The sequence below is a fragment of the Scyliorhinus torazame genome, chromosome 5 (genome assembly GCF_047496885.1).
Source record: "Scyliorhinus torazame isolate Kashiwa2021f chromosome 5, sScyTor2.1, whole genome shotgun sequence".
Taxonomy (NCBI): domain Eukaryota; kingdom Metazoa; phylum Chordata; class Chondrichthyes; order Carcharhiniformes; family Scyliorhinidae; genus Scyliorhinus; species Scyliorhinus torazame.
The window spans coordinates 114,119,823-114,146,457 of NC_092711.1; the positions used below are offsets into that span (position 1 = coordinate 114,119,823).

The 26,635-nt window shown below is 48.5% G+C and overlaps 1 protein-coding gene and 1 long non-coding RNA gene across 4 annotated transcripts in view; one reads left to right on the forward strand and one right to left on the reverse strand.

The window, feature by feature from the left end:
- Positions 1-1,150: 1,150 nt before the first annotated feature.
- LOC140419492 (uncharacterized) overlaps positions 1,151-26,635 on the reverse strand; it is a 30,863-nt gene continuing 5,378 nt past the window's right edge. Inside the window, exon 2 of the long non-coding RNA XR_011945822.1 lies at positions 1,151-1,687. This is a non-coding gene — a long non-coding RNA (uncharacterized lncRNA). The remainder of the gene's footprint in view (positions 1,688-26,635) is intronic.
- On the forward strand, positions 1,337-14,832 carry LOC140419491 (uncharacterized). 3 transcript variants are annotated; one of them, XM_072503370.1, is made up of 5 exons: positions 1,337-1,378; positions 2,720-2,803; positions 7,585-7,694; positions 10,674-10,789; positions 13,625-14,832. In XM_072503370.1, exon 5 carries the CDS (start codon positions 13,736-13,738, stop codon positions 14,687-14,689), a length of 954 nt encoding a protein of 317 aa, XP_072359471.1. In that variant the 5' UTR covers positions 1,337-1,378; positions 2,720-2,803; positions 7,585-7,694; positions 10,674-10,789; positions 13,625-13,735; the 3' UTR covers positions 14,690-14,832. The 3 variants fall into 3 exon arrangements, with proteins under 3 accessions (XP_072359471.1, XP_072359472.1, XP_072359470.1); XM_072503371.1 differs by lacking the exon at positions 1,337-1,378 and adding an exon at positions 2,189-2,611 and having other exon boundaries at positions 10,674-10,796; XM_072503369.1 differs by lacking the exon at positions 1,337-1,378 and adding an exon at positions 2,191-2,611.

Consider the following 26,635-nt stretch of genomic DNA (forward strand, 5'->3'; position numbering starts at 1 on the left):
TTGTTAGGTTGTCGGCTGTACCTCATTTCGAGGGTGACATCTACTCAGGGTCATGTGTTTTCTTGTGTGGTCTTTCTGAGATTGGCGAAGGTGTTTCTCGACCCGCAGATCTTTGGCAGAGATCCCTCTCTGCCTCTTCATTGAGGCATTGGAATTCAAAAGTAATAATAATAATAATATTTATTATTGTCACAAGTAGGCTTACATTATCACTGCAATGAAGTTACTGTGAATATCCCCTAGACGCCAGTCTCCGGCGCCTGTTCGGGTGAATTCAGAATGACCAATTCACCTAACAAGCAAGTCTTTCGGGGAGAACGTACAGACTCTGCACAGACAGTGACCAAAGCGGGAATCAAACCTGGGACACTGGAGCTGTGAAGCAACAGTGCTAACCACTGTGCTATTGTGCCATCCTAGTGATGCAGTTTGATGGGCACGCTGTCATGATAGTGACTGATTGGCAGCAAACTCTTGCCAGTCATTACGGTCAATGTTTATTACATAAGTGGGGAGTGAAGAGGCAGGAGTGGAGTACATTCAGAGACAGGCAAGGCAGCACCCAGTTATTAGTCTTGGCCAGAACACCAGCTTTTACAGCATTGTTTCTCCAGAGTTATTAAAGCTTTTGATTGTCTCACAGGAAGGAAACACAGGTTCAGGTGTTGATGGAGACCTCGTGCATCCTCAGCCATCAATCGTAATTATATATAAAATCGAGGATTTGAAATATGTGAAGGTACAATCGATAAGTTTGCAGATAGAAAATTGTTGGTGTGGAAACTAGCGAGGCAAAAGCCTTAAATTATGTGATGATACAGATGGGCTGGTTATATGGGCAGAACAGTGGCAAATTGAATTTAACCAGGAAAAGTGGTAGCTCTTGTACAGAGTCAGTACAGACATGGTGTGCGGGTGACTTCCATCAGTGCTGGATCATTTTAGATAACACTAAACATTCAGTATCACGAGCAAGAGGGAAGAATATGGAGGAATTACTGATTCTGGGATTGAAACCAACAAGAATTTGCATCTTCTGGGGAGGAGAAAAAGGACCCATTGGGGAAAAAAACCTTAAGTTCTGCACTGTTCCACAGGAGAGCAGCATTTAATCATTTTGAGAAATGAAGAATAGCAGAATATGCATTGATAATTTGTTTGATTATTTTATTGGTAATCACGTTATTTTGTATTAACTGCTTGCGATGTCAATGGTGCGGCTATTACCCAACATTCCCTGCGACTGTGAATGTGCCCGAGTCACTCCACAGGAGCCCAGTGCGCAGTCGCAATGCTGGGCGTATCTGGAGCATGCGCAGTGTCACTTTGCTCGGAGGTCCGCGAGTGCGGGAGCGGTCGTTTCGGGCGATGAGAGTTGGTGAGGCGGAGGGAGGAATGGAGCCGGGAGTCGGGGTGGGGAGGGAGTGAAGGCTTCATAAACACCTCCTGCTGGTCACAAGGCCGGAATAAGACCCTGCAAATCCCGCGTTTGCAGCTGCGGAGCTTTTATTCGGTATCAGGCCCAGTTACACGGCCGCCATCTTTGTTTAGCGGCGCGGCTGAGGGGCCACCTTGATGACGTAACAGAGGCGGTGCTTCCGGATCCTGGTGACCAGGAGAGAAAATCATTGTCTCGATGATTGACAGGCCCCTCCAGAGGGGAAAGGTGCTGCTGCCATGTGGCAATCTGAAAAACAAGAATAATAACATCAGAATTAGCAGCAGGAGTAGGCTATTCACCCTGCTCTGCCATTCAATAAAGGCATGGCTGATCCCAATGTACCCTGAATTACATTTTCCTGCCTTCCCCAAAAAACCTTGTCAACCCAGTGTATAAAAAAGGACTAACTTAACTTTGAGTTTATTCAGTGACCCAGTGCCACTACTCTCTGGGAAAGAAAATTCCACAAACTCAGCTTTGACAAAGCGTCATCCAGACTCACTGATACTGTCAGACCTGCTGAGATTGTCCAGTATTTTCTGTTTTTGTTTCAGATTCCAGCATCTGCTTTAAAGCAGTAATTTGCTTTTATCCACAGACTGATGACCCTCTGAAAGAAGACATTTGAAAAATGAAATGAAATGAAAATCGCTTATTGTCACAAGTAGGCTTCAAATGAAGTTACTGTGAAAAGCCCCTAGTCGCCACATTCTGGCACCTGTTCTAGGAGGCTGGTTCGGGAATTGAACCGTGCTGCTGGCCTGCTTTAAAAGCCAGTGATTTAGCCCAGTGTGGTAAACCAGCCCCTTTCTCCTTATCTCAGTGTCAAATTGGATAATTCTTATCTTTAAACTGCCCCCCTTAGTTCTTGAATCCCCATGTGGGAAAATATTCTTTCATCAAAAGCCCTCAGAATCTTAGATGTTTCAATAAGATCACCTCTCATTCTTCTAAACTCCACCGGGTACAGACCAAACAGGCTCAATCTTGCTCCATAAAACAAACTCTCCTATCCCAGGAATCAGACTAGTGAAACTTCACTGAACTGCCTCCAATGCATGTATAGCCCACATTATATAATCCTGGGACTGGCAACAGGGGGAAAGAATGTTTGGAACTTCTATCCTGGACTCGAAGAGTGATGGATTTTGGAAACTCCTTTTACCGGGGGTTAGGAGAGGATTTACACCCAGTAAACTCAAACTAAGATAAATGTTTGTCTGATCTTAATTTCTAACCTCAACTAACATTTCTGACCATTGTAATTTCCTTTTACAGCTGCTTCCAAAGCTTCCGATATCTCTCCAGCCGAAGGTTGCAGCAGGAGATTGTAAACTTGGAAACACTGAAATTGTGACAGAGGTGAGTATTATTATTATTTATTATAAATTTAGAGGACCCAATTATTTGTTTCCAATTGAGGGGCAATTTAGCATGGCCAGTCTGAAGCTGGCACTCCCAGTGCAAACTTTGGTGTTGTGAGGTTGTTGCTGTGGTGAAAAGTGGCTGCTGCTCTCTCTCTCTCTCTGTTGCTGCTGCCGTTGCTCAGTTTGCTGCCTGTTTCCAGTGCTGAATGCTGCTGAGCTGCCTGGAGGAAGGAGAGGTGAGAGAAGGAAGGCGAGGGGAGAGAAGGACAACAAGAAGGAGGCAACTTCAAAAACAAGATGTGAGTAAAGCCCTTTGGACTGCTTGTTTGCTGGGCCCCTCCCGGGATGAGGGCCCGGCTCTGCCCAGTTCTCCCAACTGATAAGATCTGCCTTCAGCAAGGACAAAACCCTCCATATTCTATCTGGTGTGCTTGTTCCAGCGCAGGGAGGATCGAGTGGGCTGTGTGTTTGCTGAGCCCCCTCCCGGACTGAAGACCACACACACCAGCCGGGAGGAGGTGGATTCCATTGGGTGGGTGTTCCAGGGTGGGAGCACGGACTGTTTTGCTGAGTCCTACTTGGGCCGAAGACCTCGCGAACCAGCGCCACTTATCTCCTTGTGAACCTGCTTCTGGGCCTGGTGAAGCATGTCAGTTATGGGTCCAGGCAGCGGGCGACCGAGGGGGTCACCTGACCAGATTGTTTGCCCCTTTTCCGCGACTACACTCACAGCTGGGTGTCCCTAGAAAGGGAGCATGCAGTGTCCATGGGCACCATCATAGCCTCACATGCCCTGTGGGTACCGCAGGGGTTGGGGTGCTTTATTCACCCCTTTAAATGCACTCTCATTAGATTTTTTAAGTTTCTGCTGATCTTTGTCACATTCAGGCAGTGCCCCTAACTGGAGCTGCCCTTTTTGCTTTGTCCCTAAGTTTGTTTCCTTGGTTCTATTTTGTTGGTGGACCTCAAAAGAGTGGCCAATCCACCTAGCCTGCACATCTTTGGGTTGTGGGGGTGAGACACAGGGAGAATGTGCAAACTCCACATGGCGGTGACCCGGGGCCGGGATCGAATCTGTGAGGCAGCTGTGCTAGCCACTGCCACCGTGCCACCCTTTGTCATGATGTTTCCATTCCTATTTTATCACACACCTCCCAGTGACACTCACTATAACACAGAAACCTCAAAATATCAATGCTACCTTGCATCTTGCCCTCCTATTATTGTCTAATGATAACAGTAACAGAGTAACACACACCAGAATTGGAATATCAGATAGGTTGTTGTCTAATAATAATAGTGACAGACTTCCGGTGACGGCGGGCGGGAGGTGGCCGCACAATGGAGAGCCCCCGCTCGGGAACGGCAATTTCGGGGCTTTAAGCCCGGTCCCAGGGTCCGCGGAGGCGGCAGAAGAAGGGAGAAGGCACGGAGGAGGCACTGAGAAGACACAGGAGGAAAAAAAAGAACAAAGAAAAATGTCGAAGGTGAGCAGAAAAACGGCCGAAAAAAACCCAGCTGGAGGTCCGTCGGGGAGTGGAAAGGTCACCGTGGGGTCACCAGGAAAAATGGAGGCTGGAGCACCAGGGAAGGCCGCACTGCTTACGGCTGAAGAAATAACCAAGGTGATGGCTGCGGAATTTGAAAAGCAGTTGGCGCAGATTGCGAAATGCATGGAGACGGTGAGGAAGGAGATGAGGGAGGCTTTGAGTGTGCTGGTGGAGGAGGCGGTTTCCCCGGTGAGGACGGAGGTGGCGAGCGCAGTGGCGGAGGTGCGAGAGCAAGGGGAGGCGCTGAAGGATGTGGAGGAGACGGTATTGCAGCACGGTGATCAACTTGCCTCGATGGGGACGGAGATGCGGAAGGTGATGGACACGAACAAGAATCTGCGAGGAAAAATGGAAGACCTGGAAAACAGATCAAGGCGACAGAATTTGAGGATTGTGGGGCTGCCCGAAGGAGTTGAAGGCCGAAGCCGACTGAGTATTTTGCCGCGATGCTGGCAAAACTATTGGGGGAGGGGGAGGACCCCTCCCGATATGAACTGGATCGGGCTCATCGGTCGTGGAGGCCTGTACCAAAGGCGAGTGAGCCGCCAAGGGCAGTGACTCTGTGCTTCCGTAGGTACAGAGTGAAGGAGAAGGTCCTGAGCTGGGCCAAGCAGAAGCGGGTGGTGCAGTGGGCTGGAACTGGTATACGTGTATACCAGGACTTTACGGTGGAGCTGGCAAGGAGGCGGGCTGCCTTCAACCGGGTGAAGATGGCACTGTACATTAGCAAGGTGCGGTGCGGCATTGTATATCCAGCGAAGCTGAGGGTGACTTACAAGCTCAGGGACTTTTATTTTGGAACGGCGGAAGCAGCGGAGGAGTTTGCGAAAGCAGAAGGACTATGGCAGAACTGACAAACTGAGGAATGGCCATGTGCCGATGTAACCTCATGACTGTAGTTTCTTCTTTTTTTGTATCACTGCGCGCGGGTGTAGAGATTAAAGGAGCCAAGGTGGTATATATTTGGACGAGGGAAGGGATGGGACTCTCACTCGAAATGAGAGTTCTTTGGGGATAGGCGGGGTTTGTGAGCTAAAAGGGGATCTTTGGGCTTTCCTGGGGAAGGGCAAGTGGGAAAGGGACCCAGGCGGGGGCCTCCACGCTGGCCGGTGTGTGCCGGCCAGTGAACGGGAGTGAGGTGGGGGGAGAGGCTGCGGCCATCAGAGCCTGGCAGAACAGGGTCCGAGTGGTCTAGCCAGGGTGGAAAGTTGGGGGGTAAGGAACCGAGGGTAGGGGGAGGAGTTTTACAAGAGGCAGTGGACGGGAGGAGCTGGAGGCCTGGGGTGGGGGGGTGGGAGCTGTGTAAGATTAAGGGTGATTACGGGTAATCCCTGATTTATTTTTGTCATTTGTTTATGCAAACATGCGGGTTGAGGTTTGGGGGTTGGTGGGTAGATGGGATCATTGTTGTTATTATGGGGACTGACATATCTTGCTGATTATTGTTTATTGTTGATGGATGTAAATGTGGGAGAAAATGTGAAAATGGAGGAGAATAAAAAAAAAATAATAATAATAGTGACAGAGTAACGTACACCAGAATTGGAATAACAGGCAGATTATTGCCTAATCATGACAGAGTTACGGGGGTGGCTCGGTAGTTAGCATGTGTTGCCTCAAGCACTAGGTACCTGGGTTCGATTCCGACCTTGGGTCACTGTCTTTGTGGAGTTTGCACATTCTCCCCGTGGCTGCGAAGATTTCCTCCCACAGTCCAATGATGTGCAGGTTAGGTGAATTGTCAGTGCTAAATTGTCCCTGGGTGGGGTTACGGGGTTAGGGTGGGGGTTTGGCCAAGGTAGGGTGATCTTTCAGAGGGTCGGTGTAAACTCACTGGGCCAAATGGCCTCTTTCAGCACTGTAGGGATTCTATGATTCTACACTGGATCCAATGATGTGTTCACTCACACACTGCAGCCTGACCTATTGGAACTAACAATGTGTTTCTTACACTCAAAGTAAGTGAATCCTTTGCTGTTTCCCCTCTGGGTCCCATCTCCATTATTATTGTCTGATTGTCCCACTGAGACTCTCACTGTTATTATTGGACAGTCAGCGAGTCAGCCTGAGCCTGTGGCCGCTCTCACCATCTGGAACCGTCACAATGCCCAGGTGATTGACGGCAGCTCAGGACCAATAGGAAGAGGAGGGGTGGGACTGGGAGCAGCTGGTCCTCCAACTAATCGGTGTGAATGAAGGGCGGGGCCCGCTGTGATTGAAGCATGCGCAGTGTGGGTAATAGCGAAGGAGAAGAGCGTCTTCTTCAGATCCGAAATTGGTGAGAGGCGTTTAACAATATGGAGGGAGCGAGAGATCGCGGGGGTGGGCGGAAATGTTGTGTAAAGTTGTTGTAAGCTGCAAACCTCGGAAAAGAGTTTCCGGGACCCCATTTGTACTGAGCGGAGCTGCAGCTCCTCATGTTCGGCTCGGGTTAACAGCCGCCATCTTTATTGGATGTGCGTCAGGGCGCATGCGCGTTTGTCATCTTTGTCGGGGCGATGTTTCAATGAGTGGGAGGAGCTTGTTCCCCATTGTTCAGAATGGAGACAACCTGTCCATCAACCTGGATTAGTCTTTGAGTCCCAATGTCTTATTGATGATGGAAAGCGGTGGCAGAGATGGAAAGGAAAGGAAGCCAATCCTGCTCTCCGGATTTCACTGTCTTATTAGACATTCTGTCCCATGTATTCAAAGCTCTGCGGCTCTGTTCAGCCACATGTAGACCCAGAATAGAAATTCACAACTCTGAGTAGACGTCACCTCAAATCGAGGGACAGCTGATGACAAAAGGGTCAGTGTGCAGCGGGGGGCATGAGTGATCATCCTGGACCAGGGAGCAGGAGGAGAGAATGGTGTGAATTTCTATCCTGGACTGGCGGTGATTAATTTTGGAAACTCCTTTTACAGGGGATTAGTAGGGGAGGATTTACACACAGCAAACTCAAACCGGGAGACATGTTTATCTTGCCTGAATTTTATTTCTGGACTGACAGTGATGCCTTTGTAAACCTCTTTCACCGATCTCTGGATCTGTAAAGACTTAATTAACTGCAAATGCTCACATTCTAAGCATTGTCTTGCATCTTTGAATTTGTCTACATATATGTTTCTGGAACATACCTCTTAATTCATCTGAGGAACGAGCAGTGCTCCGAAAGCTAGTGTTTGAAACAAACCTGTTGGACTTCAACCTGGTGTTGTAAGACTTGTTACTGTTCATTCACAGGGGCTTGGAAAGAGATTCGTAGACAGGAAACTCACAACCAGTCCTCACATCAAATTCTTCTAACACCACTGTTCAAGTTACCAGGACCTGAAGATTATCGACCTTTGTGTGTAAGCATTGAGTTCTATATCATTATCACTCACTGTATAAAAGTCTACCTCCTATCTCCCCTGTAGATCTTGTTCACAATCTTAAATCTGTGAACCGTAATCCTTATACAATCGACTGATGGGAACAGTTTTTAAAACTCTTTTGCTGGGTTTGCTGTTGTCGTTTCTGGTGCCTGGGTCGATGCCGGGTGGTCTGTCCGGCTTCATTTCTTTCTCATGTTTTTGTTGTGGTTGAATCAGCTTGGACCAGTCCATTTAGGATCCAGAACACAATTGAAGTCTCCGCCAAGAATCAATTGATCTGTATCCAGGTCTGGGATGGATTCCAATAATTATTTTTTACAAATGTTTCTATGAGATCCCCTCATTAAAAAAAAAGATAGAGAAGCAGAATTAGCCCATCGAGTTTGCTCTGCCATTCGATCATGGCTGATATGTTTCTCATCCCCGTTCATCTTGTACCTCTCTTGAAATGAATGCGAACGTTGCATTTGCCTTTCTAACTGCCAACTTTCCTTTATTTGTTCTTAGGGTGTGGGTGTTGCCTTGGCCCAATGTTGCTAATCGTAATAATGTTGCTAACTTTGGTTGGCTCTTAATTTGTTGCCCGTTGTGTCTTTACTTCATTTGCTCTGTTTCTATAACCTTTGCTCTAGACTCGCCAGGTATCTTTATGATACCGCCACGAGGTTCAAGTTCAAGTGCTGATCAATAACTCAATACACCAGTTAGTAAGTTTCAAATCAAAACACATTTATTACACACAGTCAATCACTACTCATGCATAAACTCTACATACTAGACTATCTCTAACACTATAAGGCCTATACTTAGCTTTGGAACTGGCCCACCAGGTCAGGGGAACAAATGGCCTTTTGTTCGATTCTGAGTCTGCAGGATTCAAAGCTGGTATAGACTGGTAGCTAGGAGCGCCTATCTCGTAGCGTGCGTTGACTGGAGACTTACTTGGTTGATGCGGCAGCTCGGCAGGTCACTGTCAAGGGTTGTTTCGAGCTGCTGAGTGACCCTGCCAAGAAGGACGAATTGAACTTGGGGACCCTACTTTATAGTCCCCAGGGGCTTCGCGCCAATCGGGGGGGACCCCGTACCTGGTTCCAAGTGATTGGACTACGTTCCGATCACTTGGATCGATTTCTCCAATACTGGAGCTGTTCCCTGATCGCTAGGCGGTTCCTGAGTGTCCGTTGACCTTCCTTTGTCTTTGCTCCTGCTGGCGCCGAGGAGTCTGGCTTGGCCTTATTTCCCTTAAATGTTTCCAATTGTTCCCGGGGATCGCTCATTAATATGCAGATGGATGCTGGTTTCAGTGCTGTCTGGGTTTCTGTAAGCTCTAATACACAGGAAACTTTGCACCTGCTAGTTTTTTTTCCTGGCTTGACTGAATTTCCCTGCATTCTTTGCGGATCTCCAATTTAAGTTGGGATGTGGCCAACCCAGGTGGCTACATAATCAGTTCGCAAAGCATAATTTATATCAAAAATATCCATTTCAATGGCGGGTTTATTACCCAACATGTGTAGCAGTTGAGAATGTGCTCTATCCACATGACAGAAGCTCCTCGCACATGCACAGAGTCCGGCTGTGACTGGAGCATGCGGCGTTCGGGCTGTGACCAGCGCATGTGCAGTGCAGGTTGTCGCTGACGGTGCGAGGAGCGGGAAACAATCGAGCGACTTCCAGGATTGGAGCCGGTGGGTGACTGGGGAGCAATTGAAGCTGCGGAGTGAGCTGGGAGGCTTCATAAATACCCCTTGGAGGCTTCATCTCCCGAGTAAAATGTTAATGGTCCGCGGAGTGAGCTGGGAGGCTTCATAAAGCCCCGTGGAGGCTTCAACTCCCGAGTAAAATGTTAATGGTCCTGTCTTAAACAGCACCGAACAGAGTGAGAGCTGAGTGGTGACAGGCCCGGGTTACCGACCGCCATCTCTACAGAGGACAATGCGCCGCAGGGAAGGGGCTGGTATAGCACAGTGGGCTAAGACAGCTGGCCTGTAATGCAGAACAAGACCAGCAGCGCGGGTTCAATTCCCGTTCCAGCCTCCCCGAACAAGCGCCGGAATGTGGCGACCAGGGGCTTTTCGCAGTAACTTCATTGAAGCCGACTTGTGACAATACGTGATTATTAATATTATTGTGCGCTGCGAGCCTAGACCGGATGCCAACTCTCCCAGATTGACTGGCTGGAGTCTCCAGGATTTTATTTGTGGGAGTCACTGGCTGGGCCAACATTTATTGCCCGTCCCTAATTTCCCTTATACCGAGTGGCATCTCGGAGGGCATTTAAAGAGTCAACCACATTGCTGTGGTTTGGAATCATGTCGGCCAGACCAGGTAAGGATGGCAGATTTTCTTTTCTATTCATTCACGGGATGTGGGTTTTGCTGCCTGGGCCAGCATTCACTGCCCAGCACTAATTGCCCTAGAACTGAGGGCATCTCAGAGAGCATTTTAAGGGTCAACCAGCTGACTGTGGATCTGGAGTCACATGTAGGCCAGACCAGGTAAGGATAGAAGATTTCCTTCACTGAAGGACAGGAGTGAACCAGATGGGTCTTTGCAACAATTGACAATGGTTTCATGGTCATCAGTAAACTTTCAATGAATTCAAATTTTACCTTCTGCCTTGGTGATATTCATGTCTGGGTGTCTGGAAAATCATTGGGACAGTAAAGATTTTTGAACATTTCCCTTCAGTGGATATAAAAATATTGAAAATGGGATAAAGGTTGTTTGGCTGACAGTCAATCACTGTCTTGTGAGGAAATGCTCCTTTTGCTTCCCAATTGGCCGAGGGAGGCAGTGTGTCACAAGGATGGATGTGTTGACCGATTAATGGCTGGAGGATGGGGGCAGGTCATGTGATCAAACCTCCAGGAATACATTTAATCAAAGTTGGTGAGGAGAGAATGTTGTGAATTTCGATCCTAAACTGACAGTGAGGTTTCTGTAAATTTACAGGATAATGGAAGTGGAGGTTTAACAGACGGGATACTCAAACCAAACGTCACATCGCAATCTGACAGAGTCACTCGATTCATCAGAACCTGAATATCAGCAGCATCTGGGTGTGGAAGGTAAAAGGTTTGTCTGTTCTGTCTGTGACGGAAGATTTCAGGTCTCAGTGTGACTGGAAAAGCCACGAGATTCACAAACCCTGGTTAGGCCAAACCTGGAGAACTGTGTTCAGTTCTGGGCAACAAACCTGAGGAAGGAGAGAATGGCCTTGGAGCGAGTGTAGCACAGATTTACCTGAGTGATATCTGAACACCCCGGGGTTAAATTACAAGGCGAGATTGGACAAAAATGTCAGAGTCAGCTGCCTCACAGCGCCGAGGTCCCAGGTTCGATCCTGGCTCTGGATCACTGTCCATGTGGAGTTTGCACGTTCTCCCCGTCTTTGCGTGGGTTTCGCTCCCAAAACCCAAAGATGTGCAGGCTCGGTGGATTGACCACGCTAAATTGCCCCTTAATTGGAAAAAAAGAATTGGGTACTCTAAATTTATTTTTAAAAATAAAAAAAAAACATTATGGGCAGAGAAGGGCATTCGGTCCATTGAGTCCATGCTAGCTCTCTAATCGGCACGGTGGTTAGCACTGTTGCTTCCCAGCGCCAGGGACCCGGGTTCGATTCCCGGCTTGGGTCACTGTCTGTGCGGAGTCTGCACGTTCTCCCCGTGTCTGCTGTGGGTTTCCTCCGGGTGCTGCGGTTTCCTCCCACAAATCCCGAAAGACGTGCTTGTTAGGTGAATTGGACATTCTGAATTCTTCCTCTATATACCCGAACAGGCGCCGGAGTGTGGTGACTTGGGGATTTTCACAGTAATTTCAGTGCAGTGTTAATGTAAGCGTACTTGTGACACTAATAAAGATTATTATTATCTGGAGCAATCCAGTCAGAGTCATTCTCCTGCTCTGTCTCTGTATCCTCACAGGTTTATTTCTCTCAGGTTTCTATCCAATTAAAAAAAAAAGATTTATTGTGTCTGTTTCGAAACTCCATCATCGGCAGCAAGTTTAAGGTCATTGCCACTGGCTGTGTAAAAACATTATTATTATACCTCCTGGACCATTCACATGCATAGATACAGAGCAACGTAGAAAATAGGAGCAGGAGGAGACCATTCGGCCCTTCGAGCCTGCTCCACCATTCATTACGATCAGAGCTGATTAGGCTCAATAGCCTAATCCCGCTTTCCCCCCATATCCTTTGATCTCCTTCGCCCCCAGTGCTGTATCTAACTGCTTCTTGAAAACATGCAATGTTTTGGCCTTCATTAGTTCCTGTGGCAACGAATTCCACAGGCTCACCACTCGCTGGGTGAAGAAATTTCTCCTGATCTCTGTCCGAAATGGTCTACCCCGTATCCTCAGACTGCGACCCCTATTTCTGGACACACACACTATTGGGAACATCCTTCCTGAATCTACTCTGTCTCGCCCTGTTTTTTAAAAAAATATAAATTTAGAGTGCCCAATTCTATTTTTGCAATTAAGGGGCAGTTTTAGCGTGGCCAATCTACCTACCCTGCACATCTTTGGATTTGTAGAGGTGAGACTCACGCAAAACAGGGAGAATGCGCAAACTCCACACAGACAGTGGGCCGGGATCGAACCCGGGTCCTTGGCGACATGAGGCAGCAGTGCTAACCACTGCGCCACCACTTTTTATAGGTTTCTGTGAGAACCCCCCTCATTCTTCTGATGAACTCTAGCGAATACAATCCTAACCGATTCAACCTAATCTGCACATCTTTGAACTGGGAGGAAACCGGAGCACCCGGAGGAAACCCACACAGACACGGGGAGAAAGTGCAAACTCCACACAGTCAGGGTGGGAATTGAACCCTGGTGCTGTGAGGCAGCAGTGCTAAGCACTATGCCACCCTCTGTCTTGCAATCCTCAAGAGGAAAACAAATCCTTATCCCCATCTGAAATGGGTGCCCCCTTATTTTGCAACAGTGACCCCCTTGTTCCAGAGTCTCCCACAAGAGGAAACATCCTCTCCACATCCACCCTGTCAAGACCCCTCAGGATCTTATATAGTTCAATCCAGGTTTTCCCCCAAACTTTAAATCTGTGTCCAGACTGCTTGTACGACCAGTGAATGTAAACAGAGTTTCTTTGTCCACCCGATTGAAACCTGGCATAATCTTGTGTACCTGAATCAAATCTTCCCTCAACCTCCTTTGCTGGAACCATTCTGGTAAATCTCCTCTGCACATTCTCAAGAACCTTGAGATCCTTCCTGAAGAGTTGTAACCAGAGCTTTATAAAGATTCATAGAATAGAATTAGAGCCATAGAATTCCTACAGTGCAGAGGGGGGCCATTCGGCCCATCGGGTCTACACCTATTCTCTGAAAGGACACCATGCCTAGGCCCACACTCCTACCCTGTCCCTGTAACCCCATAGCCCCACCTAACCTGCACATACCCTGACACTAACGGGCAATTTATCAAGGCCAATCCACCTAACTTGCTCTTCTTTGAACTGTGGGAGGAAACCTGAGCACCGGGTGGAAACCCACGCAGACACGGGAAGAAAGTGCAAACTCCACACAGACAGTCGCCAAGTCAGGAATTGAACCCTGGTCTTTGGTGCTGTGAGGCAGTCGTGCTAATCACCACCAGAAGCATAGTTTTGGTGTCAATATTACTGTTTATGAAGCTCAAGATCGAATTTGCTTTGCCAACTACTCTCTTAATATGTCTTGTAGATACACAAAACCCCTCTTCACCTCTTTCTCTCTCCTCCCAAAGAGGTCAGTTGGGTTTTTATGACAATCCAGCAGTTTTCATGGTCACTTTTTCCCAGTGCCGGCCCCACAAATGACCAGATTCATTCAGGTAAATTTCACAACCTCACCAACCTCTCACTCCCTATTTTCTGTTTTCAATCCATTTCACAGGGTGGTCGAAGGGGAGGCTTCAAAGTCTGGAGAATCAAACCAAGCTCACATCAAGATCTGACAGAGTTCTCAATTTATCATACCCTGAACATCATCGGAATATCATTGAACATGGAAGGAGAAAGCATTGTTCACAGTGCGGGGAAACCGTACACGTGTTGTGTGTGTGGACGAGGATTCAGCCGATCATCAGGCCTCACAAGCCACAAATGCAGTTGCACTGAGGAGAAACCGTGGAAATGTGCAGACTGTGGGAAAGGATTCACTGTCCCATCCAAGCTGGAAATTCATCGACGCAGTCACACTGGGGAGAGACCATTCACCTGCTCCAAGTGTGGGAAGGGATTTACTAAGTCATCCCACCTGCTGAGTCACCAGCGAATTCACACGGATGAGAGACCGTTTCAATGTCCAGACTGTGGGAAGTGCTATAAAGGTTCTGCGGAACTGATGCGCCATCAACGTGTTCACACTGACGAGAGACCGTTCAGGTGCTCTCATTGCGGGACTGGGTTCAGACGATCATCTGACCTCACTGTACATCAGCGAAGTCACACTGGCGAGAGGCCATTCACCTGCTCCAAGTGTGGGAAGGGATTTACTATTTCAGCCCACCTGCTGAATCACCAGCGCGTTCACACTGATGAGAGACCGTTTCAATGTCCAGACTGTGGGAAGTGCTATAAAAGTTCTGGGAATCTGACAAGCCATCAACGTGTTCACACTGACGAGAGACCGTTCAGGTGCTCTCACTGTGGGACTGGGTTCAGACGATCATTTCACCTTACTGCACATCAGCAAATTCACACTGGGGAGAGGCCATTCACCTGCTCCAAGTGTGGGAAGGGATTCACTCAGTCATCCGCTCTCTCCACACACCAGCGAATTCACACTGGGGAGAGACCATTCGCCTGCTCCGAGTGTGGGAAGGGATTCACTCAGTCATCCACCCTGCAGAACCATTATCGAATTCACACTGGGGAGAGACCATTCGCCTGCTCCAAGTGTGGGAAGGGATTCACTCAGTTATCCCACCTGCTGAGACACCAACGAGGCCACAAGTAACCATAGTGATTGGATTTTGCTGTTACTCACATTCAGGACTGAACCATGTTCATTTGGGTCTCTTTCTGCTGATAACAAACTCCAGCCTATTTACAGGGGCTAATATTCTGGCTAAAAGTCAAATAAATTAGATTTGTGAGAAATACGCAGTGTGTTGAAACTTTTTAATATCTCTGACACAATGAAATGAAAAATGAAAATCGCTTATTGTCACAAGTAGGCTTCAAATGAAGTTACTGTGTAAAGCCCCTAGTCGCCACATTCCGGCGCCTGTTCGGGGAGGCTGTTACGGGAATTGAACCGTGCTGCTGGCCTGCCTTGGTCTGCTTTCAAAGCCAGCGATTTAGCCCTGTGCTAAACAGCCCCTGTTAGTTAGTTCCTTTTGAAATACCCTCGCTCTCCCCCGAGTCTTCCATCCTCACCTCCAACAAGAAGTGTGAGGAGCTTGTGGAGCATCTTTGTGACTGAGATGGAGTAAATCCGATCAGCTGTCTCTGCTGCTTCCCTACCTTCCATGAGCCCACCGGACCAAATTGTCTCTAAATTTCATCCTTTCCCGAGCCCTGAACCCACATCTTTCTCTAGTTTCTCTCCCATCTCCCCTCATGCCCTCACAGAGCTCATCTTGTCCATGAGACCCAGCTGCTGCTCCATCGACCCTATTCCCACTGAGCTACTGATCAGCCAACTACCCTGTGTCCATGGATGTTGTCAACATTTCTCTCTCTTCAGGTACTGTCCCTCTGTCCTTCAAATCTGCCATCATCACCCCCTCCTCAATAAAACAAACCCTTGACCCTGCCATCCTTACAAATTACTGCCCCATCTTCAACCTCTCTCCAAACTCTTTGAACATGTTGTCACCTCCCAAATCCTTGCCTATCTTTCCCAGAACTCCCATGTCTGAATCCCTTCAATCTGGTCTCTGCCCTGTCACAGTCGTGAAATACAAGAAACAATCAGAACCTCACCCGGAGAGAAAGACAGACAATCCGGGAACTTGGCTCCAATACGGATATGTTCATAACCAGAAGACAAGGGTAGGAGCACAGTCATTATCGAGAGACAACAATACCTGCTGGAGACAGACAGACAATAGAACAACACAAATCACAACACCAAGCTACCTAGACCCATATGCCCGAGACAGGAAGGAGAATTGGAGACAGACTGGAAGAACACAGACTCCAGACACATTAACCAAAAACAGATGGGAATATCTGAGGGGACAACAGATAGGACCAAGGAGGTTCTACCTGCTCCTTAAAATATCCAAACACAGAATAATAATTTTTATTACTGTCACAAGTAGGCTTATATTAACACTACGTGAAGTTACTGTGAAAAGCCCCCAGTCAACATACTCCGGCGCCTGTTTGGGTACACCGAGGGAGAATTCACAATGTCCAATTCACCTAACAAGCGCATCTTTCGGGACTTGTGGGAGGAAACCTGTGCAGACACTGGGAGAAAGTGCAGACTCCGCACAGACAGTGACTCAAGCGAGAATTGAACTCGGAACCCTGGCACTGTGAAGCACAGTGCTAACCACTGTGCCGCCATCAGGGAAGTACCACCAGGCAGACCCATCGGATCAGACAGTGAGAGAGAAAATCCTGCCGAATCATTCAATTTACAGTGCAGAAGGAGGCCATTCGGCCCATCCAGCCTCCACCGGACCTTGGAAAGATAACCTTACTTAAGCGCATGCCTCCACCCTATTAAGGGGCATCTTGACAAAATACATGAAAGGATGGGAATAGAGGGATACCGACCCCGGAAGCATAGAATATTTTAGTTCAGATGGGCAGCATGATCGATGCAGGCTTGGAGGGCCGAAGGGCCTTTTCCTGTGCTGTACGTTTAGCTATTCTTTGTTCTTTGTTTATCCCCGTAACCCAGTAACGTCACCTAACCTTTCTTTGGACACTAAGGGGCAATTTCGCGGGGCCAATCCACCTAACCTGCACATCTTTGGACAGTGGGAGAAAACTGGAGCACCCGGAGGGAACCCACACAGACACAGGGAGAATGTCCAAACTCCACACAGTCACCCAAGGCCAGAATAGCTGAAACATCAACACACTGCTCCTGGTAGTTGATGGTGTAGTGGTTCAATAAATATAATTAGTGGATTGAAAAGGTGTGCAATATAGAGTAAAAACTGAATATGCTAGATGCTAGATTAACTCAACAGGTCTGGCAGCATCATAGAATCCCTAAAGTGCAGAAGGAGGCCATTCGGCCCATCGAGTTTGCACCAACACTACACAAGAGCTCCCCACCCAGGCGCACTTCCCCCAACCTCTCCCCATAACCCCACTTCACCATTGGACTCTAAGGAACTGTTATAACCTGCCTACTTACCATTGGCTGGGGACTAATGACTATCCGACAATCCTGTGGGAGTATGAGCTTCCCCAATGAGGGGGGCGGAGAAACCACTAGTAAACTCCGAGTGTAAATAAAGCTGGCCAGTTCAGGAATCAGCAGGAAGGAGTATGTAGCAAGGGAAGTTACTGCTACTGTTATGTATATATGTTATAGTAAATAAATGTTATTACTTTGTATCCTTAAAACTCGTGCTGGATTCTTCGTGGCCCTTACAAAACTGGCGACGAGGGTTAAACTGAATAGCTGTCTACACTGCTGAAGCCACCTCCCTGGATTTTTGTTGGATACAGGTTGGAAGTTGTTTTCTATTGTACCAAGCCTCTGTACGGACGTTTGGATGCTGCGCTGGAAAGCTGGAACCAGTACACACAACGGATGCGTTACTATTTCCGGGCAAACATCACCGAAAACGAGCGGCAGGTGGTCATATTGCTCACTGCCTGCGACCCGCATACGTTTGGGGTGATTAGGAGCCTTACGTACCCAGCTGCGCCGGACACCAAAACGTTTGATGAACTTGTGAATATAGTGGGGCAACATTTTAACCCAACCCCGTCCACGATAGTCCAGCGTTACTGGTTTAATACCGCTGAGAGGACCCCTGGAGAATCCCTTGCCGATTTTCTATCCAGGCTACGCAGGATTGCGGAGTACTGTGACTATGGTGAGACCATGTCAGAAATGTTACTCGACCGTTTGGTTTGCGGTATAAACAATGCGGCCACCCAGAGAAAGTTGTTAGCGGAGCCAACATTGACTTTTCAACAGGCCATTCAAATAATATTGTCCCGAGAGAGCGCAGAGCGAGGAGTACAGGAGCTACAGGGATTGGAAGTACATGCCTTGGGGCGCAACCCTTTCCATCCGAAAAAGTCTCCCCCGCACTCCTGCGGTACCTTGGGCGAGGCAACGTCCGGACCGACGCCAGTGGCCGTCGGACATTCCTCCCCGAAGGGAGCCTTCTCCAGAGCCAATGGATGAGGAGCCATGTTCGTGTCAGACTTGTAGGCGCCGACCCCGTCACGGACGGCGGTCCTGGGGACGCCAGAGGCACCGTCGTTCCGACCGAAACTGGGATCAGCCCAGGGGCCGTAACTGGGACCAGCCCAGAGGCCGTACCTTCCATGTGGATGAACCTGCGGCAACTACTCCTGAGGACGTGGAGACGGAGGACGGCTGCCTGCAGCTGCATTGTGTGGCAGCTCCCCGTGTGGCCCCCATTAAGGTGACAGTACGGGTCAATGGTCACCCGCTTGAGATGGAGTTGGATACTGGCGCAGCGGTCTCCGTGATCGCCCAGAGGACATTCAACCGCATCAAGCAGGGTATACAGACCCTTACATTAACCGACCCACAGGCCAGGTTGGCCACCTACACGGGGGAACCACTGGACATTGCAGGAACTACAATGACCCCTGTTGTCTATGGACGCCAGGAGGGGCGTTTCCCACTTATCGTGGTGCGCGGCCATGGGCCCAGCCTGTTGGGTCGGGACTGGTTGCGCCATTTGCGGTTGCAATGGCAGCACATCCTCCAAACAGTTTCTGAAGGGTTGACTGAGGTGCTAGGACAATACCCAGATGTATTCCAGCCTGGTTTGGGGAAAATAAAAGGGGCCGTAGCCCATATCCAAGTTGAACCAGGAGCCACGCCGCACTATTTCCGGGCGCGCCCAGTGCCTTACGCCTTGCTCGAGGAGGTAGAAGGGGAGCTCACTCATTTGGAGAGTTTGGGTATTATCAGGCCCGTCCGTTTTGCTGACTGGGCAGCACCAATTGTACCTGTAATGAAGCCAGATGCCACAGTTCGCTTGTGTGGCGACTATAAACTTACAGTGAATACGGTTTCCCGACTCGACCGATATCCAATGCCTCGCATAGAGGATCTCTACGCGAAACTTGCAGGTGGACTCTCGTTCACAAAATTAGATATGAGTCACGCCTACCTGCAGTTGGAGCTGGACCCTGCCTCCTGACCATATGTAACGATTAATACACACCGGGGCCTGTATGAATATACACAGTTGCCATTTGGAGTATCCTCTGCCTGCGCAATTTTTCAACGTGTTATGGAGGGCATTTTGAGAGGTTTACCACGTGTGGCTGTCTACGTTTTGATTACAGGGACGTCAGAGCAAGAACATTTGGAAAATCTGGAGGCTGTCCTTAGACGCCTTTCGGAGGCTGGAGTCCGTTTACGTCGCACAAAGTGCGTATTTCAGGCAAAGGAAGTAGTCTACCTAGGTTATCGGGTGGACCGCGAAGGTCTGCACCCCGTCGCAGAGAAGGTGCGTGCGATTCAACATGCCCCCCGCCCCGACTGACACTTCGCATCTTCGTTCTTTTCTCGGTCTCGTAAACTATTACGGGAAGTTCCTCCTCAATCTGGCAACTACGCTGGCCCCTTTGCACCTTCTGCTAAAGAAAAATCACACCTGGGTTTGGGGTCAGCCGCAAGAAACTGCTTTCCGGCGGGTAAAGCAACAATTGACGTCGTCTGGGTTACTAACCCACTATGATCCTGGAAAGCCTTTGCTCGTCACATGTGATGCATCCCTGTATGGTATTGGGGCCGTCCTGTCCCACAAGATGGAGAATGGGGCCGAGCGACCGATAGCTTTCGCCTCCCGCACATTGACTGCAGCGGAGAAAAAGTACGCGCAGATCGAGAAGGTGGGCCTGGCGGTGGTTTTTGCGGTGAAACGCTTCCACCAGTACGTGTATGGCCGCCATTTCACTATCGTGACTGATCATAAGCCCCTGCTGGGACTTTTCAGAGAGGATAAGCCAATACCGCCCATTGCTTCTGCACGGATCCAGCGCTGGGCTTGGTTGCTTGCTGCATACGAGTATTCTCTGGAGCACAAACCAGGTACGCAGATAGCAAATGCCGACGCACTGAGCCGATTGCCTTTATCGACCGGCCCCATGTCGACCCCCACGACCGGTGAGGTTGTTGCAACCCTAAATTTTATGGACACCTTGCCTGTCACGGCATCACAAATCCGTGAGTGGACCCAGACGGAGCCAGTCCTGTCAAAGGTTCGGCACATAGTCCTGTATGGTGGGCAGCATAGACAGCTCCCAGGCGAGTTGCGGGCATTTTCCTCCAAGCTGTCAGAATTCAGCGTGGAAGACGGTATCCTCTTGTGGGGGACGCGTGTGATTGTCCCGGAAAAAGGCCAGGAGCTGAGACTATCAGACTTGCACAATGGGCATCCAGGCGTGACCAAAATGAAAATGTTTGCCCGGAGTTATGTCTGGTGGCCAGGCCTCGACACCGACATTGAGAAGGTGGCCCAAAACTGCTCCATTTGCCAGGAGCATCAGAAGCTTCCGCCGGCCGCGCCCCTACATCACTGGGAATGGCCAGGGCGGCCTTGGGCATGCTTACATGCAGATTTCGCAGGCCCTTTTCAAGGATCCACGTTCCTTCTACTAATTGACGCCCAGTCCAAATGGCTAGAGGTGCATAAGATGCAGGGGACAACGTCCTGCGCAACAATTGAAAAGATGCGTTTATCGTTTAGTACGCATGGCCTCCCCGAGGTGCTGGTCACGGATAACGGCAATCCATTCACGAGTGAGGAGTTTGCGAGGTTCACGAAGATGAACGGCGTCCGCCATATCCGCACTGCCCCTTACCACCCGGCTTCAAATGGGTTGGCAGAGCGCGCAGTGCAGACATTCAAAAGAGGCCTAAAGAAGCAGTCTTCCGGATCAATGGACACGAGACTGGCTCGCTTTTTGTTTACGTACAGGACCACCCCCCATGCAGTGACTGGGGTAGCTCCCGCAGTACTCCTAATGGGCCGGAGACTTCGCACCCGCCTTAGTATGGTTTTCCCGGACATTGGCGCAAAAGTACGCCGCACACAAGAACGGCAGGGACAGGGATTTTCTCGGCATCGGCTGATTCGGCAGTTTGCGCCCGGTGACCCTGTGTTTGTTCGGAATTTTGCTGGTGGTGCCCAATGGGTTCCTGGTGTAATCTTTCGCCAAACGGGCCCTATATCTTACCAAGTGCAAGCCCAGGGTCGTCTCCAGCGAAAACATGTAGACCACGTTCAGTCCAGAAGACCATCCCCTCAAAAGATTCCCCGCCCCCGGAGCTCATTTCAACAGCCGCAGAGACCAGAGACAAGGGAAGGTAGTCCTCACAATCTTCCACTGGTGCCTCACTCGAAGCCTGCGCAGGTCGTTACGGCACCGAATGGAGATAGAGACGCTGACATGACGGAGGCAGCAGACTCTGACTCCGAGATGGAGACACAGGATGCATCAGAGGGGGAATCCTCGGGTCCACGGGCCGTGGATGTACAACCGCGCCGTTCATCACGGAAGCGCCGGTCTCCGTCTCGTTACACGCCGCCTGATCCAGCGCCACGTGCAAATGGTGTCCGGCCTGTGGCCAAACGAGTCTGACGCCCTCCTTCGCCAGGAACCTCGGTGGATTCCTTGGACTTTGGGGGGGAGGGATGTTATAGCCTGCCTACTTACCATTGGCTGGGGAGTAATGACTATCCGACAATCCTGTGGGAGTATGAGCTTCCCCAATGAGGGGGCGGAGAAACCACTAGTAAACTCCTAGTATAAATAAAGCTGGCCAGTTCAGGAACCAGCAGGAAGGAGTATGTAGCAAGGGAAGTTACTGCTACTGTTATGTATATATGTTATAGTAAATAAATGTTATTACTTTGTATCCTTAAAACTCGTGCTGGATTCTTCGTGGCCCTTACAAAAGGAACAATTTAGCAAAGCCAATCCACCAAACCGGCACATATTTGGACTGTGAGAAAACTGGAGCACCCGGAGGGAACCCACACAGACACGGGGAGAATGTACAAACTGCACACAGTCACCCAAGGCCGGAATTGAACCCAGGTCGCTGGCGCTATGTGGCAGCAGTGCTAACCACTGTGCCACATCTGTTGCGAGAGAAACAGAGTTAACGTTTGTTGTTCCTTGTTGTAACAGTTCTGTAGAAGGGTGAATGGACTCTAATTTAAAGTCCATTGAAGTGGAAAGTGTTTTACTCAGAGGTTTGACACAGGAAGAACTTTTAGTCTGTGTGAAGCTCAATCTTCACTTACACAAAGCCCGCAGTCTGATTGGCTGGAGGACCAGAGTACATCCGGTCTTCCAAATCCTCCCATTGGTCGACATCGCTCAGGCAGGAAATAAGGTTTTGGAACCCGGGTCCATGTGGCCAATGGGAAGAACTCAAAATGATACAGATTCTCAGCCAATGAGGGAGATCTGGGATCAGCCCCGCCCCTCATTCACTCCGATTGGTTAGAAGACCAGCTCGACCTTTACGAAATGAGTGTTTATCAAATAGCTGCAGTGATATCAGAGTGTGGGTGGAGCTGGGCTGTCTGTCTTCACTGCAGCTATTTGATAAACACCCATTTCTTAAAGGTACATTCACTACAGCTATTTGATAAACACACAGTTCTTAAAGGTACTCTCACATAACAATTCTGAATTCTCCCTGTGTACCTGAACAGGCACCGGAATGTGCTGACTAGGGGCTTTTCACGGTAACTTCATTGCAGCGTTAATGTAAGACTACTTGTGACAAAGATTAGGATTGTAAAAAAAAATATTCCGGCAAATTTCCATCCCGCCCGTGATGATTTGCACGGGAATATGACCCCGACAAATGGGATGAAGCCAAATCTTTAAAAGTCAAAGTCTTTATTTCAAATTATTGCCGTGCTGTCAGGGGAAAGGGTTAACTTCTCTGCTTGTTTACAAAAGGGAGGAGGGAAACATTTGCAAATTTCCCACAGCTTGTGAGCTCCAAAACATAACTTCAAGGCTGAAGTTTATCTTCAGAGATTGAAACGTTTTGGTGCCTTTTCCAATTGTACCAGTAAATTGTGATTCACACTGAAAGGTTCACTTTCATTCAGTAATTAGAACATTTCACTTTCTCAGCACTGACACTTTAGATCAAATCCCAATTGTTCTCTTCCCTTGTAGCTGGTGTGTGGAGAAGATCATGTTCACTGTAGATCTGTCAGCACAGAAACCGCACTGTGCTTCTGGATACACTCAGTCTGCAAGTAGATGAATCTTTTAAACATCACCCAAGTGAAGGTCTTCCCCTGACTCTAAGGAGTGAGATGTCCCTGTAGTTGATGCTGTCTCCTCTGTCACTGCAGTTTTTATTGCATCACACATGTTCCGTGGACCAGTCTCACAGCCCAAAAGAGGAGGGCAGGAAGGTGTGACAGTCGATGGGACTTTGTGTGTGAGCAGTTCAGCTGGAATTCCATCCTTGCCGGGCACCTTTCTGCTTGCTCAGCAATCAATGGCCTTTTCCAGCTCAAATGATGAGGGTTCCTTGTCCAACTCAACCAGGACAGGAAGCTGCAGGAGAGTCAAACAGAGACTGGGCGATGCCCTTCTCACAGGGGTGCAGCTCACTGTTGTGTTCAACCCAGCTCCTCCTCACTCTCTCACCATGACTGACACTGAGCATGCTCAGAGCACACACCCACACTGCACCTGTGGACTGGCCTCGTACACTCACTGATCGGGAATTTTCTGCAGCACGGGGGATTCTGGGTAACGCAGCCGCCATAGAGCCATTAGTAAACAGGAAGATTCTATTTCCCAGTTAGCAAAAACAGAGGATCCACAGTTAGGCAAGATGCTGGGCATGAAGCACAATGAGAGGTTTGGATACTTTATTTAATACAGAAGCACATTATTCTGACATCACTTAGACATGGGCAGCAAGCAGGCTGATCTACAGTATGTACAGTATATACAACACCTGGGACACGGTAAATAATCTCATCAAATCAGTGATAGGTTTGTTTACTGTTCATAATTGTGACTGGGTCACACTCACGATTCATGCAAAATGCAACTCCCCAGGTTTTTTGACCCACTCCCTCCTGACCAGTTTTCACTCCATCTGCCTTAGTTTTTATCCAGCCATGTATGTTCAGCTCACACTGCCCAACAACCAGCCTCTCCTGCACAGGGTTTCCATCACCAAAAATCTGTCCTGATCCACCCACATCGACGCTACCACCAAGAAAGCACAACAGTGCCTATACTTCCTCAGGAAACTAAGGAAATTTGACATGTCCACACTGACTCTTACCAACTTTTACAGATGCACCATAGAAAGCATCCTATCTGGCTGCATCACAGCCTGTTATGGCAACTGCTCGGCCCAAGACCGCAAGAAACTTCAGAGAGTAGTGAACACAGCTGAGTCCATCACACAAACCTGCCTCCCATCCATTGACTCTATCCACACCTCCTGCTGCCTTGGGAAAGCGGGCAGCATAATTAAAGACCCCTCCCACCAAGCTTACTCACTCTTCCAACTTCTCCCATCGGGCAGGAGATACAAAAGTCTCAGAACACGCACAAACAGATTGAAAACAGCTTCTTCCTCGCTATTACCAGACTCCTAAACAACCCTCTTATGGACTGACCTGATTAATACTACACTCCTGTATGCGGCACTCAATGCCTTTGTTTATATATTTACATTGTGTACCTTGGGTTGCCCTATTATGTATTTTCTTTTTAGTTTACTTTCTTTTCATGTACAAAATGATCTGTTTGAGCTGCTCGCAGAATAATACTTTTCACTGTACCTCGGTGCACGTGACAATAAACAAATCCAGTCCATATCGAAGGAGCAATCTGCCTCTCTTGCATTGGTGCACTGCATTTCCCTCATAACACAGTGGCAAAGAAAGATGACAGAACAGAATGAAGGTACTCAACAAACTGTATCTGTGCCAACTTTCTGCAACTGTCACAATCCCCTGTCATTGGCCCTGAACTCTGCAGATATTTTTCTCCTCAAAAGATACGAACAGATGAGCAAGGAGCTGGAGTTGGCTATTCAGCCCCGTCTGCTCCACCATTTAATAAGCTCATGGCTGATCTGATAGTAAGATAGTTGTCCAATTCTCTTTTCAAGGCATCAATTGAATCTGCCTCCATCATATTTTCGAGCAGTGCATTCATGATCCCACATGCAGCACAGAATGTTTTTCTTCACATCCTGTAAGACATAGGAACAGAATTAGGCCACTCGGCCCATCAAATCTGCTCCGCCATTCATTCATGGCTGATATTTTTCTCATTTCCATTCTCCTGCCTTCTCCCCATAACCCCTGATCCCCTTATTCATCAAGAACCTATCTATCTCTATCTTAAAGACACTCAGTGATTTGGCCTCCACGGCATTCTGGGGCAAAGACTTCCACAGATTCACCACCCTCTGGCTGAAGAAATTCCTCCTCATCTGTTTTAATTCCTCCTCATGACCTGAGGAAGGAACTGTGCCCCTAAAGCTGGTGAGTCGAAACAAACCTGTTGGACTTTAACTTGGTGTTGTAAGACTTCTTATTCTGTTTTAAAGGATCGCCTCTTTGGTCTGAGATTGTCTTCTGCTTCTAGTTTTTTATACAAGTGGAAACATCTTCTCCATGTCCACTCTACCCAGGCCTCGCAGTATCCTGTAGGTTTTAATAAGATCCCCCCATATCCTTCTAAACTCCAACGAGTACAGACCCAGAGTCCTCAACCACTCCTCATATGACAAGCTCCATTCCAGGGATCATTCTTGTAAACCTCCTCTGGACCCTTTCGAAGGCCAACACGTCATTTCTTAGAAATCGGGACCAAAACTGCTCTTAATACTCCAAATGGGGTCTGATCAGAGCCTTATACAGCCTCAGAAATACATCCCTGGTCTTGTATTCTAGCCCTCTCGACATGAATACATTGCATTTGCCTTCCTAACTGCCGATGAACCTGCACATTAACCTTTTTTAAAAACATTTTAAAAAATAATTTAGAGTACCCAATTCATTTTTTCCAATTAAGGGGCAATTTAGCGTGGCCAATCCACCTACCCTGCACATCTTTGGGTTGTGGGGGCGAAACCCACGAAAACACGGGGAGAATGTGCAAACTCCACACGGACTGACCCAGAGCTGGGATCGAACCTGGGACCTCGACGCCGTGAGGCTGCAGTGCACCTGCACATTAACCTTTTTTTTCTTTTTAAATTTAGAGTACCCAATTATTTTTTCCAATTAAGGGGTAATTTAGCATGGCCAATCCATCTAACTTGCACATCTTTGGGTTGTGGGGGTGAAACCCACGCAGACACGGGGAGAGCATGCAAACTCCACATGGACAGTGACCCAGGGCCGGGATTCAAACCTGGGTCCTCAGCGCTGTAAGCAGCAATGCTAACCACTTGCACGTTAACCTGAAGAGAATCGTGAACAAGGTCTCCCAAGTCCCTCTGTGCTTGATTTCCTCAGCATTTTCCCATTTAGAAAATAGACTATGCTTCCATTTCTCCTTCCAAAGTGCATAACCTCACACGTTTCCACATTGTATTCCATCTGCCACTTCTTTGCCCACTCTCCTAGCCTTGCTCAGCATTGCTTGTTTTTCTAATCACTTTAAATGACTGCCCTCTGTTTGTAACCTTCCCCTAAATATGACTTGATAAATCGAACGTCTATTGCAGATCCTTAGTTTTAATGTGGTCAAA

What these genes read in the sequence shown, in the direction of transcription:
- LOC140419491 (XM_072503370.1), top strand. Translation starts at nt 13,736, where the DNA reads ATGGAAGGAGAAAGCATTGTTCACAGTGCGGGGAAACCGTACACGTGT.